General features: G+C 38.6%; 2 protein-coding genes across 2 annotated transcripts; both read left to right on the plus strand.

The window, feature by feature from the left end:
* The first annotated feature begins 4,044 nt into the window (after window positions 1-4,044).
* On the plus strand, window positions 4,045-4,884 carry LOC129423316 (odorant receptor 131-2-like). The gene has a single exon (XM_073870991.1). It carries the CDS (start codon window positions 4,045-4,047, stop codon window positions 4,882-4,884), a length of 840 nt encoding a protein of 279 aa, XP_073727092.1.
* A 4,317-nt stretch (window positions 4,885-9,201) lies between these two features.
* On the plus strand, window positions 9,202-10,911 carry LOC129423623 (odorant receptor 131-2-like). Its single transcript, XM_055179957.2, has one exon. The coding sequence runs from the start codon at window positions 9,202-9,204 to the stop codon at window positions 10,147-10,149; it is 948 nt and encodes a 315-aa protein (XP_055035932.2). The 3' UTR covers window positions 10,150-10,911.
* Window positions 10,912-18,198: the final 7,287 nt, after the last annotated feature.

The raw sequence follows: 18,198 nt of genomic DNA on the forward strand, positions 1-18,198 counted from the left end.
CCTTTTGCATATCGTTATCATGTACGAATACACATTTACACACCAAAGGAAATATAAAATCGTGAATTGGATAATTGGTGCTCTTTCATGATTTAGTATACTCTGATTTGTTACTCTAAGTCAGTTGGTAAAGGGGACTTAGGTTTTAGGCTTGCTTTTTAAGGCCTTTGTGTTATAATGTGTTGGGCAATATTAAATTAAGTCCAGAATTTGAGTATATATAATATAAAAGGCAAAAATCAAAGATTTTTCCCCAAACTGTGACAGTTTTTTATTTGCCCTTGATAGCACATACTTATCATGTAACTTTCTTTAAAAAAAAGTAAAGGGGTTTCTGCTAAACTGTATTTCGGCCTTTTTTTCTGAAATCCGCCATCTCATCTGAATCTGAGTTGTTAGGGTGAAACTGGTTGTGGACTCTTTCCAGTAGCACTGTTAACTTAGCCTATACTGTATATAAGTTGAACAGAGTTGGATTCAAGCTGCTGACTCACACCACATCCTTATTTTTATTATTTTGTTGCCAATTTAACTCTGCACATGTCCTCTGAATACATGGATTTAATTACGTCAAACGCTATTCCTCTTATGCACGAATAGAATTTTATAAAATAGTCCATCGTGCACAGAGCCAAATGCTTTTTTAAATTGACAAAACATGCATATATTTTGGCTTTGTTTTTCTGATTCTGATTACCCAAAATGCTACATAATTTCTCTCTCCAACAAAACATTTGTTATCATCTCATTGAAATACTTTTCTTGTTTTAACGTTTAACAAACCCACTGACTCCAAAATGCTGTGATTTGTTTCTAAATGACCTGGCAACGCTGGAACACCTGATACAAAACATTTTATTACCAGAAGTTGTCAAATTGAGACGATAACCATCTAATGGCTTTGGCCCTTCTCTTTTAGATGACATCTCTGATAAATATATACATTTTATCAAGAACAATTTACTCGCTAATGAAAAACAAAAATGTCCTGCATTAAAAACTCAGGTAGAAATCTTAACCAACCTAGCTATCTAATAAGCAAATACCTGGCTATAGCCTAGCGTAACTTTAAGTACACATTAAAGTAAAGAATCATTTCATAATTTTTATGTGTAAAGGAAGATATATAATTTAGCCTCTTTGGAGTTGTGAAATGCATATTTTCATGCACTAAGCTCTAGGGTTTACCAACCACAAATTTATTGAACTGTTTAAACAACGGACTCAATAACAAGGGCAGACATCAGGAGAATAGTATGTTCCAAACATGTTTTTCTTCTCCCGTTGGCTCAAAGTAGATATCTCACCTCTGGTTGTTGTGAATAACAGATGTATCCTTAGAGAACATGTTTGTACAAACAGACAAATAGTAAATATTTAATGAGATTCATAATATAAACGCAAGGGATTTTGTGTAGGGCATTCTGATGTAACCCTCTAGATTGACACGGCAAAGATATTTAAGGTAAACAATTGGAGAAATGTATGCACTCCACGGCACATAGCAAAAATGGTACTAACAACAATAATAATAAAAGGAAGAATTTTCAGACTGAAAGAAGTCATCTTAAATCTAATATTCACAATTACGCAAGGAGTCTTGAAATCATTTTTGATGCTGAGTTAAAGTTTGACAAGCATATTAACTCTGTAGTTTGAGGTGTTTTTATCAATTAAGAAAAATTGCAAAACTTTTGTCTTTTAATGATTTGATGGTTGTAATGCATGTTTTATTATCCAGTCAAATTTAGGACTCAGTATAAGCTGCTACTATTTGTTTTTAAGTGATCTTCTTTAACAATATACAACCCTAAATCAGAAAAAGTTGGGACACTAGAAATTGTTAGTAAAAAAGAAATGGAATAATTTACTAATCTCAAACATATATTTTATTTACAATAGAATATAAATAACATATCAAATGTTGAATGTGAGACATTTTGAAATGTCATGCCAAATATTATTTGTACTCTCTTGCATTTGATGGAAACTCATTTAATCTATTTCTTATTTTTATTGTGTTTTATAAATTTTTAGATTGTATGTGTCTATTCTGTAAAGCACTTTGGTCAACATCTGTTGTTTTTAAATGTGCTACAAATAAATGAACCTGAACCTGAATGTGCAATGCACCTGGCCCTTCAGTCAGATTTTACCTCACTTTTACATTAAAAAAAACTACATATTGCCTAAAGCATGTCCTCAGGCATCTTGTGGCTGAGCAGCACGCCTCAGGTTATACAGATCTACAATGGACCACAGATGGACATACTGGTGACACATGACTGAACAGTAATCATTAAGGTCATGTGTCTGAGAGACAGTCAGTGGTATTCACTGAAATCATTGGTATCACATTACAGAACAATTTATTTGGTTGTCTAATTATTAGACAATAGCCATCAGCTTTACCCATGGCATTTCAACTGACATAAAAAACCTGAGCAAATACAAAAATGCCATGCATAAAAATGGCAAAACTCAGGTAAAGAGGTAAATACACAGCCTTTAAAAATAACAAACACATACACACAATGGGCAGTTGCATTAAGGAAGGAAGTGTGGTGTACCAGTTACTTACACACTCAAGATTACAAACTCGCATTGTGACACAAGCTTTTTGGCCATTCCTTGGAACTAACGTGTCATTGTTTTGTTTTTCATCCCTTCTGGTCACATGACATTAAGTAAGGAATAATTGATGACGGACTGTTGAATTATTTGAATATAATGCACAACCAAGGTGGTAATGTGGCATGTCTCGAAGCAGATGTGGTTTATTTTCAAATAATTTAAATGACAGCAGCCAATTATTCAATGGTGGATATTTTAAGACATTTGACATGTCAGGTGTGCGGTAAAAAAAGTGAATTTCTTAACCAATCAAAATAAAGCATTCAACAGCAATTTATATCCAGTTATTAACTATTAAATGGAAACAGACCTCTTATCTATGTCCTCTATGACCACTAGCTATCATAAAGAGGTCTGAAAACTTGTTTTATCACACAGGAAGTGTTTAGTACATTATTGCAAACAATGCTAAAAATGAAAATGTTTAGCTTGAATGCACTGTAATTTCAGATAAAACGGTCTGCCAGTTGCAGTTATGTAAATGCATCCGTGTCTATCTGCTCTTTATGCAAGGTGTTTATGCAAGTTATACAAGTTGTGTTATAACTTGAAGAGTCAGGACACACATGCACGTTTGTACAGCTTGTAGACATAATGCAATCCCACCCCATCTAAGTCTTGACCCTCAAACAGCTCTTTAAAGGGGTGTCAAAAAGCGAGGACTGGCATAAATGTCCTTGCTTTATTCTTATTGTTTCACTCCGATGGTCTTACAAAAAATTGGTTTTCACAAAGATAGCTCTACAAGTACACTCAAGTGCATACACACATGCACGCACACACACATTCTGGTTTCCATGTTTTGTGGGGACATTCCATAGACGTAATGCATTTTATACTGTACAAACTGTATATTGTATTCCCCTAACCTACCCCATTCCCTAACCCCAACCATCACAGAAACCCTTCTCCTACTTCACATTTTCAAAAAACATCATTTTGTTTGATTTATAAGCTTGTTTCCTCATGGGGACATCAAAATGTCCCCACAATGTCACAAAAATACTGGTATTCCTATCTTTGTGGGTACAATTGGTCCCCACAACGTGATAATTACCAGCTACACACACACACACACACGCACACACACACACACACACGCACGCACGCACGCACGCACGCACACACACACACACACACACACACACACACACACACACACAAACACACACACACACACAAACTAACCACTGGGATTCGTTACGTACTTAATGACATAACTATACCATAAGTGTACTGATATTTAAAATGAGATGCACTGACAGCTCTCCAGTCATTCAATCTCTGTGACTTCAACAACATTTGTGGTAGAGGAACTTCTTGAGGTTTTATACATGACAGTATTTTTCCGAATCAGTGTTGTATAGCAGCAGATGTGGTTGATCTTCCTATTCGTTTACTCATCTGAAGATGTCTAATTTAAATGACTCCTCTAATCTCATATCTCTGGCGGATCGAAATGTAAGGACAGTTTTGTCTTTGACCCCATGTATCGTTTTCCTCTATGTCAACGGGGTCATGCTTTACACCTTGAAAAAAAAGCCTGTTTTCCAGGAGGCGTCTCGCTATATTTTGTTCGGTCACATGCTTTGGCTTGACACGCTCAATCTGTTTATGAGTGTAGTGCTGTTTGTTTGTGCAGTTAGTAAGATTATTATTATGAAACTTGTCTGCCTTTTTCTTTTGGTTGCTGCAACTGTTTTATATCAGGCTTCGATCTTAAATCTGGCTTTAATGTCTCTGGAAAGGTATGTGGCCATCTGCTTTCCTCTAAGGCATGCAGATTTCACCACTTATAAAAAAACAAGCATGGCTATTGGTGTTGTCTGGATGATAAGTTGGATCAAGCCACTGTCTGAGATAATTATTTACTATGCCTTTGATACTACAAACACAGCAATTAATTTGTTCTGCTCAAAAACGACTTTTTACAGACTGCCAATATATAGAAAACTTGATATATCCTTCACGTGTATATATTTTGTGTCTGTGTCTTTTGTTGTAATCTTTACTTATGTCTCTATAGCTATTGTGGCTAAATCAGCCTCTTCTGATAAGGTGTCAGCTAAAAAAGCCAATAAGACTGTACTGTTACATCTAATACAACAAATTTTTCCAAGATGTCTAAGTCCTCTTATATATGGCCTGAGAGACCAAGCGTTTAGCAGCTTATTTAAATACTACTTCACATTTGGTCTTAAAAAGCAAAACAGTTGTTATACAGAGACACATGTAGCAGCAGGGCATTAAGAAATTAGAGTTTTTGTTTACTTTAAGCATATTCAAAATGTTTAAGCAGATATCATCTGAAATGTAAAAAACAATTCTTCATAATAGCACCATGTAACTAACTGGGGCACAACATTAAACTGTTATGTATGCGGTGTAAACCACAGTTTGACCAACTATATAAGGAAAATATTAGATGTGTTGATTTCTTTTTTTTTATTCATTATGATCATGCGACACAAAAATCATCAGATATTAATCAGGATGTTTTGTCATTTTAAAGTCTATGAAAAAAAGCAAAGATGTGACATCTAGATTTTAAGTGAGCTACTGAGGTCACTTATTTTTCTGCCTTACCACAAATAAAATTAAATGCCATAATTGACCATTTTATCAAACTTTTCTTACTTGCCAACATGATATGTTTGTTAGGGTGACACTTAGTGCTTTATCTAAAGACATGTATGACAAATTGTTTATATCTAAACTGTGTCAAGCTAACAAATCTAAATGTACTGCAATTAAAGCATTTTATACATTGGTGTCTTATAATTTACAATTTACATCATGATTATCGCTTCTCACTGTTCAAAGCATAGCTATATGTGTTTTTGTTCTTGCTATTACCTTAGATATGATTTTAAAGGAAAACACCACCATTTTTCAATATTTTACTATGTTCTTACCTCAACTTAGATGAATTAATACATACCCATATTTTCAATGCATGCACTTAATCTTTGTACAGCGCAATGTGAATGTGTTAGCATTTAGCATAGCCCCATTCATTCCTTAGGATCCAAACAGGGATGAATTTAGAAGCCACCAAACACTTCCATGTTTCCCTATTTAAAGACACGAGAAGTTACACAAGTATGGTGGCACAAAATGAAACATGGCAATTTTTATAAAAATGAGAACTATATTGTATGGCGGAAGAGCACTTAGTTTGCAACACTTTAACCTCGGCGCTCAGTAACATCATCACTCCTGACCTCTCCCCCTCTCGCTCAAACTTGCGTCAATATTACTGCGCCCGAGGTCAAGGTGCTGCAAACTAAGTGGTCTAGGTTTTTTTTGTGCCACCATACTTAATCATGTAACTACTCATGTAAAAGTCTTTAAATTTGGAAAACATGGAAGTGTTTGGTGGCTTCTAAAATAATCCCTGTTTGGATCCTAAGGAATGAATGGGGCTAGGCTAAATGCTAACACATTCATGACGCGCTGTACAGAGATTGAAGGTGCACGCATTGAAAAAAGATAGGTATGTATTAATTTGTCTTAGTTGAGGTAAGAACATAGTAAAATCATGAAAAACGGTGGTGTTTTCCTTTAACTAATCTTAGATTTGCACTAACACTGGAATAATGTCTTTCTGCTGTTGGTGCAAACAGATGTTGTTTGTTCTGACAATCTTCCCCAATGCACTCATTCTACACTACACTAGTGTTTTTTAACAGGGTGTCCGCAGACCATTAGCAGTCGATGTAAGTGCAAAAGGTCTGTGGAAAGATTTGTTAAAGTGCACCTATTTTATTGCTAAAAAAACATAGTTAATTTTGTGCATTTGGTATAACACAATGTGTTCGCATGGTCTATGTTTTAAAGAAACACATTATTTGTAGCTCCAGACCAAATATATTGCTCTCCAAACACTCTGATTTTGTACAAAGCCCATCGATCTGAAAAGCTCTGTGTCCCTGATTGGCCAGCTAATCTGTACGTTGTGATTGGCCTAAATACCTCTGACGTCAGCTGGAAATGTGACGCTCCTTATCATGTTTTAAAGATTCGCTCACAATGCAATGCTAACAGGAGTTAACTTACAGGCTGTAAGTCTAAAGCGGGAGGAATTATGATAATGCCGGTCTTGTCTACATCACCGATCCCAGGATGTAAACTGTTGCCTACAATCCATGTGTTTGTTGTAGTCCAAGAAAAGAGATTTAAGTTGGAAATGATAACTCGCTTCATTGTTTATTTGGGGGTATGTACCTTTTGCATATCATTAACATGTACTAATACACACATACACACTAAAGGAAATGTAAAAACGTGAATCGTATCATTGCTCTTTAAAATGTAGAAATATGTGACCAAGTCTGTGAAAACTCAGCTAAAGTTATTATTAGTAATTTAGTTTTCTACATAAAATCAACCTACATAATGTAAAGAACAATGTGTGAAAATATAACCCTGAAATCTTCAATTCTGACCGAGTAATATCATGTCAAAGTTTAAAATGTTAGGAGGCGTGCACACCAAAGCTTTTACGCCCACGGCCGACGCAAGTTTTCAATTGTGTCAAATTCAAATGTGTTTTTCAAATAAGGTAGGAGCTAGCGGGTTTCTTCTGCGCTGAAAACCGGCGCTCTGCGTTTTTTCAGCGCTTGGCGCTAGGCGCCAAGAGTTGAAACAGATTCAACTTTGGGTGAAAAGCTCCACTCGTCAATGTCAGTTCTCACACGGCCGTCCAATCACAGTGAATGAGGGGCAGGACAAGTGTGAAAAAACAGCTGGCAATCGGTATCCTCCAGGCGTTTTCAGCCGCGTTTAAAAGTTTTGGTGTGCACAACCCCTAATGTTACTGACTTTAGCCTGGATTTCAGACTTTTTGCTTATTTTGTATTATTTTGTTTCATCCCACCAGTGATAAGCAATTGTTTTACTCTGGGTTATTTTCAACCCTGTTCTGGGTCAAAAAGGGATAAAACATACCCTTTAGGTTGTAATTTAACCATAAGTATGCTGCATTGTTTTAACGCATTGTTGGGTCAAATGTAATTTTTTTAGGTTAATTTAACCCAGTGCTTCTCAAATAGTGGGGCAGGACCCCCGGGGGGGGGGCTCGAAGCGACACCAGGGGGGGCGCGCGAGACCCCAGGGAAAATACTTTTTTATAGGAAGTGATTTTTAAAGACATTACACCCCAATCACGTTGATAAGCCGCTTGTGTTTTTTATTATTATTTATTGATTTAATTTAATTTTTCAGTATCAAATGGTCAAAAAATATTATACTTTAAATAAGGATTGATTTTTTTATTTCAGGCAAATTTATGCATTTTAAGTCTTTTCTGTTACAGACTAAAAAACTATGTTAATAAAGTTATTCTTTGTTGTAAGTTGATCGATATTTCTATTTTTGTGTTTTCTTTAATGTTAATAAGGATACAATGTTTTTCAGATGTGTAATTTTATAGACAAATTATACTATTTACAGTCGCGGCGGAGAGTTGGGGGGGCGCAAAATGTTTACCTCTACCTAGGGGGGGGCGTGACAGAAAATAATTGAGAAGCACTGATTTAACCCAATGTGTATGTTGTTCCTTATTTTGATGCAATGCTGGGTTAAAATAACCCAGCATTTTTTCGAGTGTACAGTAAAAACAGATGATTGTAGTGCTGGATGTCTATCAAGTTAACATTGTATTTCCCTACTGTCTTCTCCAATAATGTCCTAAATAGACATACATAATAGACAGTCTCCACTCTACAGAGTTCTTACAAATCAAGTAAAACTCCCCTTCGATAAAACACACACTCACACATAAGCAGCATACATTCAAAAGTGCAAAGAGACATAAACTGGAATTCATTCTGCATAAACATGCAAAGTGTTCCTGTAGCTAAACTGGTAGACCATTCACTCAAAAAATGGCTGGGTTATTTTTAACCCGTAAAAATTGGACAAAATCGGGTTGTTGTATGCAACTATGGGTTATAATAACCTAGTAGGTTAAAACAACCCAGCGGTGTGTTGTGTCCAACATGGTTTAAAAATAACCCAGGCATTTTTATAGTGTTGCATTAGCAGCGCAAAGGTCATGGGTTCATTTCCCAGGGAACATACATACTAATAAAAATGTATAGATATTGATGTATAGAAAAATGTCTATGTAAAGACAGACTTTTGGTGTTTTTATAAAATAACAAACTAGCCCAACCCTTACTTTACCCCTGAAACAAAATTGATTGACTTCATATATGAATCGATATTCCAATCGAGGATGTCACCAATGAGAGGGTTTTGTCAAATTTAGCTTAACTTACTTCTCTCTAAACTATTGATAAAAAACTCCCACTCACAAACCAGCCCCTGGGAATTAATACGTACTTCATGACATTATTATACCATGAGTTTACTGCTATTTAAAACATGATGCAAACGCAGCTCTCCTGTCATTTACTCTCTGTGACTCCAACAACACATGTGAGGGAAAAACTACACAGGATTTGCAGTGAGAAGGACTATAGATGACAGTATTATTTTAAATAAGTGTTTTATAACAACTGAAGTGGCCACTTTGATATATATATTTTTTTTCATTTAAAAATGTCTAATTTAAGTGATTCAAAATCAAACCTCACTCTGTCTTTACTTCTGGCGGATCGAGATGTGAGGACAGTTTTGTCTTTGACCCCATGTATCGTTTTCCTCTATGTCAACGGGGTCATGCTTTACACCTTGAGGAAAAAGGCTGTTTTCCAGGAGGCGTCTCGCTATATTCTGTTCAGTCACATGCTTTGGATTGACACGCTCAATCTGTTTATGAGTGTAGTGCTGTTTGTTTGTGCAGTCAGTAGGATTTTTATTATGAAAATTGTTTGTCTTTTTCTTTTGATTGCTGCCACTGTTCTTTATCATGCTTCAGTCCTAAATTTGGCTTTGATGTCACTGGAAAGGTATGTGGCCATCTGCGTTCCTCTCAGACATGCAGATTTCACCTCTTATCGAAGAACTAACATGGCCATCGGTGTTGTCTGGATGATAAGTTGGATTCAATCCCTGAGTGAGATTATTATCTTCAATGCTATTGATACTACAAACACAGCAGTGAATTTGTTCTGCTCAAGAACGACTCTTTACAGACTGCAGGTGTATAAGAATATCGAAATATCCTTCACGTGTATATTTTTTGTGTCTGTGTCTTTTGTTGTAATCTTTACTTATGTCTCTATAGCTATTGTGGCAAAATCAGCCTCTTCTGATAAGATGTCAGCTAAAAAAGCCAATAAGACTGTACTGTTACATCTAATACAGCTGGGTCTGTGTGCTGCATCTATTTTAGTTGGAGTTATCCAAGAGCTTGCTTATGTTCATGCCGACCTTGTAACTGCGATGTATGTAATGTATACTTGCTTTGTAGTGTTTCAAATTTTTCCAAGATGTCTAAGTCCTCTTATATATGGCATGAGAGACCAAGCGTTTAGCAGCTTATTTAAATACTACTTCACATTTGGTCTCAAAAAGCAAAACAGTTGTCATACAGAGACAAATTAGTGATAGGACATTGAGAAATTACAAGAATGTGCATTGTTTAAAAATGTTTCCTAAAATGCGGATAATATTTCTTGTCTCTCATTTTTTTTAAACGATAAATCTTCCATAATAGCAATAACGTCATAAGTAACCTGTGGAACATAATTCAAGGTTATATTTAACAGATACATGTTAAACGTGTATTACAGTGTTTGCCGGTGTGGACCTGTGACCTTAAATGTGGGGAAATTATACATTTTGTTTTTACATTCATTATGGTCTTGTTCTCATTCAGTTTTTTGCATTTTAAAGTCGCCTACATATAATACACATACTGCATGCAATGATTTCATGAAGTCACTTTTCTGCCCCTAAAAAGAAAACAAAATGTCATTACTGACCACTTTATCAAACATTTTACAGTATGAAATAGTGGTTTACCTGTATTTTTTTATTTCTTAATGACTGATCGGTTGCTTTTGATTTGTGATATACTTCATCACATCATTACTAAATGTACAATAAGCTGGAAAACTTTCAATTTTGGTTTTGCTGCTAATCTTTTATACAGTACTGATCACTTGAAAATGTCTTGTCAACACGTCTTTACCAATACAATAATGTTTCTGACACGGTTCTCCCTACGAGTGGTTTTGGAGTGAAATTGCAAGTGTGTTTAAGAATCGTTTATTAAAAATGTAGAGATAATGAAATAAAATGTGTATATTTACACATACAGTACTGTGCAAAAGTCTTAGGCCACCACCACCAGACTTGTTTTAATGTCTATGCATATTTATTTTTCAATTTATTTTATTAAGATACAAACAGAAAATACAGGAAATATGTAAAAAAATAAATGTTCAAGGCTAAATGTCTTCTTTAGGCATCGTGGGTGTTTAGTGTGACCTCTCTTGGCACTAAACAAATCTTTTTGAGCAGAATGAAGTAAAAAGATTAATTTCTTTAAAATTAGAAATAAGGATTTAATTTCATTTAGGTTTAAGAGATCCTGCAGTTTCCTGCTATTGCTCAAGTGGAAGATGGGAGTTAGTTACCCTAAAAACTTGACACATCAGTTTACATATTTATACAGCTTTTAATACATACACATTTCGAGTATTTTCTGGATGTATTCTATTAAAGAGACTGAGAAATACATTGCAAAAGCAACAAATCTAATTGTGGTATGGTGGCTTAAGACTTTTGCACCGTACTGTATAACGAAAATTCTTAAGAAATAAAAAATATACTTAAGATAATGTTGAACACATGGCAGAAGAGTTAATACAAATTCAGGTTTTACATTTAGATGTAACTTGAATGATACTTGGTTGCATTGATTGCATCAAGTTGCTTGTTTCAAAGAAAATAATGATATCAAAAAGTAATAATTGTAAAAATGTACAGCATGATTAGGTGTCCCTAATCCCTTATTTTTGTTACAACGAGGCAACAGATGTATAAACATAGTTATAAAATGTTGGTTGATATTAATAAAGTAACAGCTTGTCTACACTGAAAAGACCGAGTTGGTTTACTCTGAGCATGTTTGCTTTGGTTCTTAACAGAGTGCGCTTCTTTATGGCATTTTTGCACATTTAAAAGGCACAGCGGGACAGGGAAAGATAACAACAAAATCCCTTCACTTAGTGACCATGGAGGGTAGCAAATGGTGGTCACTTACAGGAGATAATTTTGCCACATTATGGTCGGTGACGTGTCCTTGCAGGTTGTTTGAGGTTTTTTTGTCTCACATGATAAATACTTTAGTATTCTTTAGTATTTCTTTGTAAACTGTAGATATTTTATATTTTTGAGCCTTAAATATGAAATATAGTGGACTATTTCTCATTAAATTAGTACATTAAAGGAAATGTTAATGGAAAACGTTTAACGACTATACATTTTTTTTAATGAAAATGATGAAGATATTTTGAGGAATGTTTGTAATCAAACTTTTCGTGAGCCCCATTCACTTTCATAGTAGGAAAGAGAGTACTATTAAAGTTAATTGGGCTCACAAACGGTTTGATTACGAACATTCCTCAAAATAACTTCATTCGGGTTCATCACAACATCACATCTCATGTTGTTACAGGTTTGTAATTTAATGCAATAACTTAATACATAGAATTAATACGTTCAGGGATATAATAATAGTTGAAAGTGATGAAGATGACAACACTGAGCCAATTGTATTATTATAATTTACACAGGCACAAGATATATACACAGCACACAGTAAATTGTACATTATAAACATGCATAAATTTATAAGCTTGCATACAGTGTGATGCATTTTAAAGCTTTAAAGTTGTTTATTCTTTCATTGACATTGAAACAGACTGTAATGCTATTATAATCCAAGGATCTAACATAATGTTACACATCAGATATTCCCCCAACAGTTAATCAAACATACACTTATACGTGAATACTCGTCAAGACAGATATTTTAAAACAGTAATTCATTTATTTTCTCATTCCTGCATGTTTCAAAACCAAAACGTCAAACAGCGCAAGTGCTTTGCTTTAGATATGCAATCTTTTTATTAGGATAGAAAGTTTTAGGAAGGTACACCTTTCAGAAAACATACAAAAAAAGATCATTCTAGATGTTTAATAGTGTTTAATAATGTTTAATAATACTCTTTGCAGCATTGGTATCATTGGACGAGGGCTATTTATATTGATAAAAACTTCAGACCTTCATTTGTACGAAGCCCCTAAGAGGACATGGAGAAAAAATTAAATAAAGTTTAGTTTTGTGTGCGCACGTGAAACTATCGCGTTTAGGTTCGCGTGCGCACGTGAAACAATCGCACACATGAAACTAAATAATTTTAGTATTACTAAAAAATTAAATAAAGTTTAGTTCCCTTTCAATACGGTTCACTTTGCATTGCGTCAGTTGCTGACGCTATGGGGGGGAACCTCCTGTTTACTCTGCGATTGAAGCCTATTGGTTAACGTCTGTAAAAATTGCAGACCTATGGCGTTCGAGGCCACGAAAGTGGCGGGGCTATGCCCTATAATAGTCCGAAAAAGAGCGCCATACCTCATTCGCATCCTCCTTCAGCGCGAACCTCTCGCTGCTCCGAAGAAGAAGCCTTACTCGCCGTCGACACAAGCCCTGCAGCGGAATCCAGGCCTAGCGTCTTCCCCTGCCGTTTTCCGGCTGAGAATCGAAGATAGCCTTCGCTTGCCGTGGTACGAGCCCTGTGCAGCGGACACATGCCTGACGAGGTCTCCCCTGCGGCCGCCCAGTATTTTTTATATAAAGTTATAAGCTAAAAGAGCAGGCGCTGTTGTAATAGCGTCCAGCACAGCGGCTCGAGTGAGCCTCTCTGCTATGAATTTCCCCCGAGCGCGTCACCGGTCTGGCACCGCCCACGCCGAGACGCTCTCATATGCACGGTTGTCCTATCTATGTTTCGTGCTCCCCCTGCTGTTCCTCTCTCGCTGAGACGAACAAACGGCGAGCCGTGAGACTAAGATGGATGCATAGACTAGCGCACACGGCCTATCCCCCCGCCCCCGTGTTCTGTCACAACGCAACCGTTCATGCTTTACACTCACAAAGTCCCTCGCTCCTCACACAGTCAGCCGCGAGATCTCTGGCACCCTCATATGAATTCCTCGAGTGCATCGCCAGGTGAAGACCACTCATGCGATGCATGGCTGTTCTATCTTTGTTACATGTTCCCCTCTGCTGTTCCTCTTTTGCTGAGATGAACAAGTGGCGGAGCTGTAGACCTAAGATAGATGTACAGGACAAGCAAACACAGGCGGGTCCCGCCCCTGTTCTCTGTCATAACACAGCCACTCGTGCTCTACGCTTGCGGAGTCCCTCGCTCCCCACCCTCCGCAGTAGTGAGGTCTCTTAGCGGCTTCTTAGAGTCAGCACGCAATCTTACGGCTCCTTGCCTCTAAAGTGCAGCTGTCTAGTGTTCAATGATTACAGCGCTTCATGCCCCTCCGCTAATGGAGCACCAAGAACACTTATTATAAGAGCCTAACCGGCCTGAGTCTGTCTCATTTCGGTAGAGCTCACTATGTTTGTCTGCCCTATCATTTCTCTCTGGCTTAAACGGAATCAGAGGTAGAACGAATTTGTTTGATAATATGCTGAGGCCCGAACACCTCCTCTTATTCAGTCCTATATCAGTGCGCTGAATATTGGTACATTTCTTATATACCCCAGTTTTTCTGCCCTTTTAATAAACGGCAAAACCGCGGGCCTCACGGCAGACTTCCTCTCTGCGTATGAGTTCAGTCTGACATCAAACCACCTAGACATACTGCTCTGCTGTGAGCCGCTCTGGTCACCGTCACTACAGAGGCTCGTGCACCTGAACGGCCAATCTCTGATCTTACTCGCAGCATAGCTGCGTCGACAGAGAACCGACTGTCTGGGAGAAGAAGGGTTAAGTCGCGCCTCGGCTGGACTGCCCTGAAATGTTTTTTGTGTTATCCAGAAACATTCACATAATACTGTCGGTTATGCAACCTCACTGTAGTGGCGAACGGTATTGAATTCCTCTCTAAGAGCAATTTCCATGCTTACTATACTGTGTATTGACACCCCACGGCTATACGGTGTCTCTAAACACTTTTTTGCCTTACCGACAAGCAGTCAATATACGCACACACGGCCCGCCATCCATAATTGTATTGACGCTCGCCGAAAAACCCCGGTTTGGCGATCCACTCCCGGGACACCGGGTTGGATTCTAAACAATAATTCAGACGTTTTCTCGCTGAAATTCGCTCGCAGCCCACCTCAGTTTTTCCGCTACGATACTGACGGTGCAGGCGAGCAGGGTCTTACGGCTGTTATTTTCTCTTCCTAGAGAGACAGCAGCCTCAGACTTTTTCATGGCTCCAAGCGTTTGAATCGCGCCCTCTCCGGACGGCCACTCAAAGGCTTACAGCCAAGCGGTTTATGGCGTTTTTCGGCCATATGGCTGGTTTATATCAGTGGATCCGAAGATGCTCACACCTCCGCTCCACTCCAATACTCAGAGAAATTAAGGGTAATATCAACCTCAAGTGAGCTTGCTATCCGCCACAATGAGTTTCGTTTATGACGCTCGGAAGCAAGCTTAACACCAGAGTGCGCTCACAGTCAGACGCGCGGCATCTCGTTTAAGGCAGGCTCACGTACCCCCCTAGCGAGCCCCAGAAAGCTGAATATTGTGGCATTCTGTTCATAAGACCACTTCAGTTTGACTAAGCAAAGGTCCCGCCCCGAGCTGACGGCCGGGAAGCTTATGCTGAGTTACACACGGCTGCATGAAGTGCTATCGTTACGAGCTCACCCAGCATCTGCTGTGGGTTGGACACGCCTTGCGACGGCAATCAGCCTTCGGCGCGTGGAACGCCCGTTTGTCTCATATCAATCACCTTGTACTGTACATACAGTCCATTTAAGGGGATGATTTTAGCACTGCAGCACTCTAGACCGTGTTATTGTGATAATGCGGTCGAGCAAACTACGGTGGTTTTCATTATTCACAGAGCCAGGCTGAGATCTCGCCCCCTGTTCAAGCTGATGAGTCATCTCCTTTATAAACTCATTGCATCGCTTTTATAAGCTATGTTCAATCAGAGTGATACGCATCTCGTGTTTAAACCACCAAGGTGCAGACATATTAACCCATTACGATGGGCGTCTGCGTCACAGATCACTCACTAGCGCACCTGTCAATACAGGTTATTTATGGATCGTTGACGTTATCACCTCCCGTGACAATGAAGTCTACTCCATGTATGGATTAGATCCTCGGGCATGGTCTTAGAGGTTTCTCATTTGACATTTGTGACACAGCCGGCTGGTCCTCGCCGTCCACGTTGTCAATTTTACAGCTTCGACATCCCTGCCTTGCGCACTACTAGGGTTTGTTGCATTAAAGGTGCGCCCGTAAGCTCACCTGTATGCACAATATGGTTTTTAATTATATGCGTCCACCGTGCGCTTACAGAAGCTCACCTATGCACGCTATAAGATTTCGGTATACACTAAAGATGCGCTTGGAGAAGCTCACCTGTATACACGGCTGTGTTATCCTTTTGTGACACATACATTGTTGTTCATCTGTGTACGTTCACGGTGCGTTGGGTACCCACCGTTACGTTAATCAATCATATCTGTACACATTCACGGCGCGTTCTGTGCACTGATTTATCTATACGCATTCACGGTGCACTGAAGGGTTCACCCGGATGCGCACAATTTATTATCAGAACACATGACGGCGCGCTCTAGAATCTTGCTGGCCTGTGCACTATAACACTCTGATTCATCTATATGCATTCACGATGTACTCAACTGTTCACCTGTGTCCGTGCAATTTATGGTCAGTACACATTTACAGCGCGCTTGGGAAGCTCACCGACCTGTGCACTATAATATTACCTACTGTATATGAATCCCCGATGCGCTCGAGGGCTCACCTGGGTTCACACTATTGTGGTATCTGTATAATCCCACGCTACGAACCGTTCTGCCGCATATTATAGTCAGATCAGCCGTTCGTGAGCCTCGCAGATCACTCACTTAGTATGCCGGTTACTACAGTGGCTATTTGGATGGATCGTTGAAGCCATCGCGCAGGCTCACGCCTTCCTTAATAAGCTATGATGTTAGAGCCCACTCTCTGCGAAGTTGCCTTCATCATGGGCTTGGTTTACAGGAGTATCTATTCTTGATATCTGCAACGCGGCCGGCTGGTCTTCGCCGTCTACGTTTGTCAGATTTTACAACTTAGACGTCCGTGCACTACGAGCGCAGGTTCTCTCGGCTTAACCATGGACGCGCATTCATGTGTTTTATATGTACACCGCGGTGCGCTCAGCGAGCTCACCAACGTGACTTTGGACTTACTTATTCTCGCACACCAGCGGCGCGCTCTGTGATCTCGCCGTCTTGTGCTATATAAGTTGCTTCCTGGTGCGTTTAATACCCCACCGTATGCGCCTTAACATTTTATATAGTGCTTACACTTTTGCTTTAAAGCTGTGAATATGCTGGATATAGGGCCACATACAGTGTCTCTCCGGTAAGGCACTTCAGTCCGTTGTGTATGCATGGCGTGATGGGATTACGTACCCCCATAGCGTCAGCAACTGACGCAATGTGAAGTGAACCGTATTGAAAGGGAACGCTTAGGTTACTCACGTAACCCCGATTCCCTGAAATAACGGGAACGAGCATTGCGTAGTTGGCCGTGCTACAAACGCCTACGCAGCGAGCTTCATTCGGCTATGCGCTTCAGTCGAATGCAAGTGAGGTATGGCGCTCTTTTTCGGACTATTATAGGGCATAGTCCCGCCACTTTCGTGGGCTCGAACGCCATAGGTCTGTAATTTTTACAGACGTTAACCAATAGGCTTCGATCGCGGAGAAAACAGGAGTTTCCCCCCCATAGCGTCAGCAACTGACGCAATGCTCGTTCTAGTTATTTCAGGGAACCGGGGTTACGTGAGTAACCTAAGCGTTTTGTGTGCGCACGTGAAACTATCGCGCACATGAAACTAAATCATTTTAGTTTTACTAAAAAATTAAATAAAGTTTAGTTTTGTGTGCGCACGTGAAACTATCGCGCTTAGTTTCGCGTGTGCATGCGAAACTAAACTTTAAAAAAAATTCTGCACATGAGAGTTTCACATGAGCACCCGAAAGTTTCACGTGAGCATGCAAAAGTTTCACGTGAGCACGCGAAAGTTTCACGTGAGCACGCGAAAGTTTCAGGTGAGCACACGAAAGTTTCCCGTGAGCACATGAAACTAAATTTTAGATTTTTTTAAACAACCTATGAAAATAAGTCTAGTTTTTAGACCAAAAATATAAAAATTTAAGCAAACAAGGATAAAATCTGCCAATGGAACAAAAACATTTCTTGAATGAAGTGTTTATGAAAAAAGTAAACTTTTTTTCTTATTCCATTGGCAGATTTTTCTTGTTTTAAGTAATAATAATTAACTTTTATGAATTATAAGTATAAAGTTTATCATTTTTGTCTAAAAACTAGACTTATTTTCTTGGGTCATTTTGTTCATCAAGAA

Source organism: Misgurnus anguillicaudatus, chromosome 9, assembly GCF_027580225.2.
Source record: "Misgurnus anguillicaudatus chromosome 9, ASM2758022v2, whole genome shotgun sequence".
Classification (NCBI taxonomy): Eukaryota; Metazoa; Chordata; class Actinopteri; order Cypriniformes; family Cobitidae; genus Misgurnus; species Misgurnus anguillicaudatus.

Excerpts from the sequence above, each read along its gene's own strand:
- LOC129423623 (XM_055179957.2), top strand. The coding sequence starts at position 9,202 with ATGTCTAATTTAAGTGATTCAAAATCAAACCTCACTCTGTCTTTACTT.
- LOC129423316 (XM_073870991.1), top strand. The coding sequence starts at position 4,045 with ATGTCTAATTTAAATGACTCCTCTAATCTCATATCTCTGGCGGATCGA.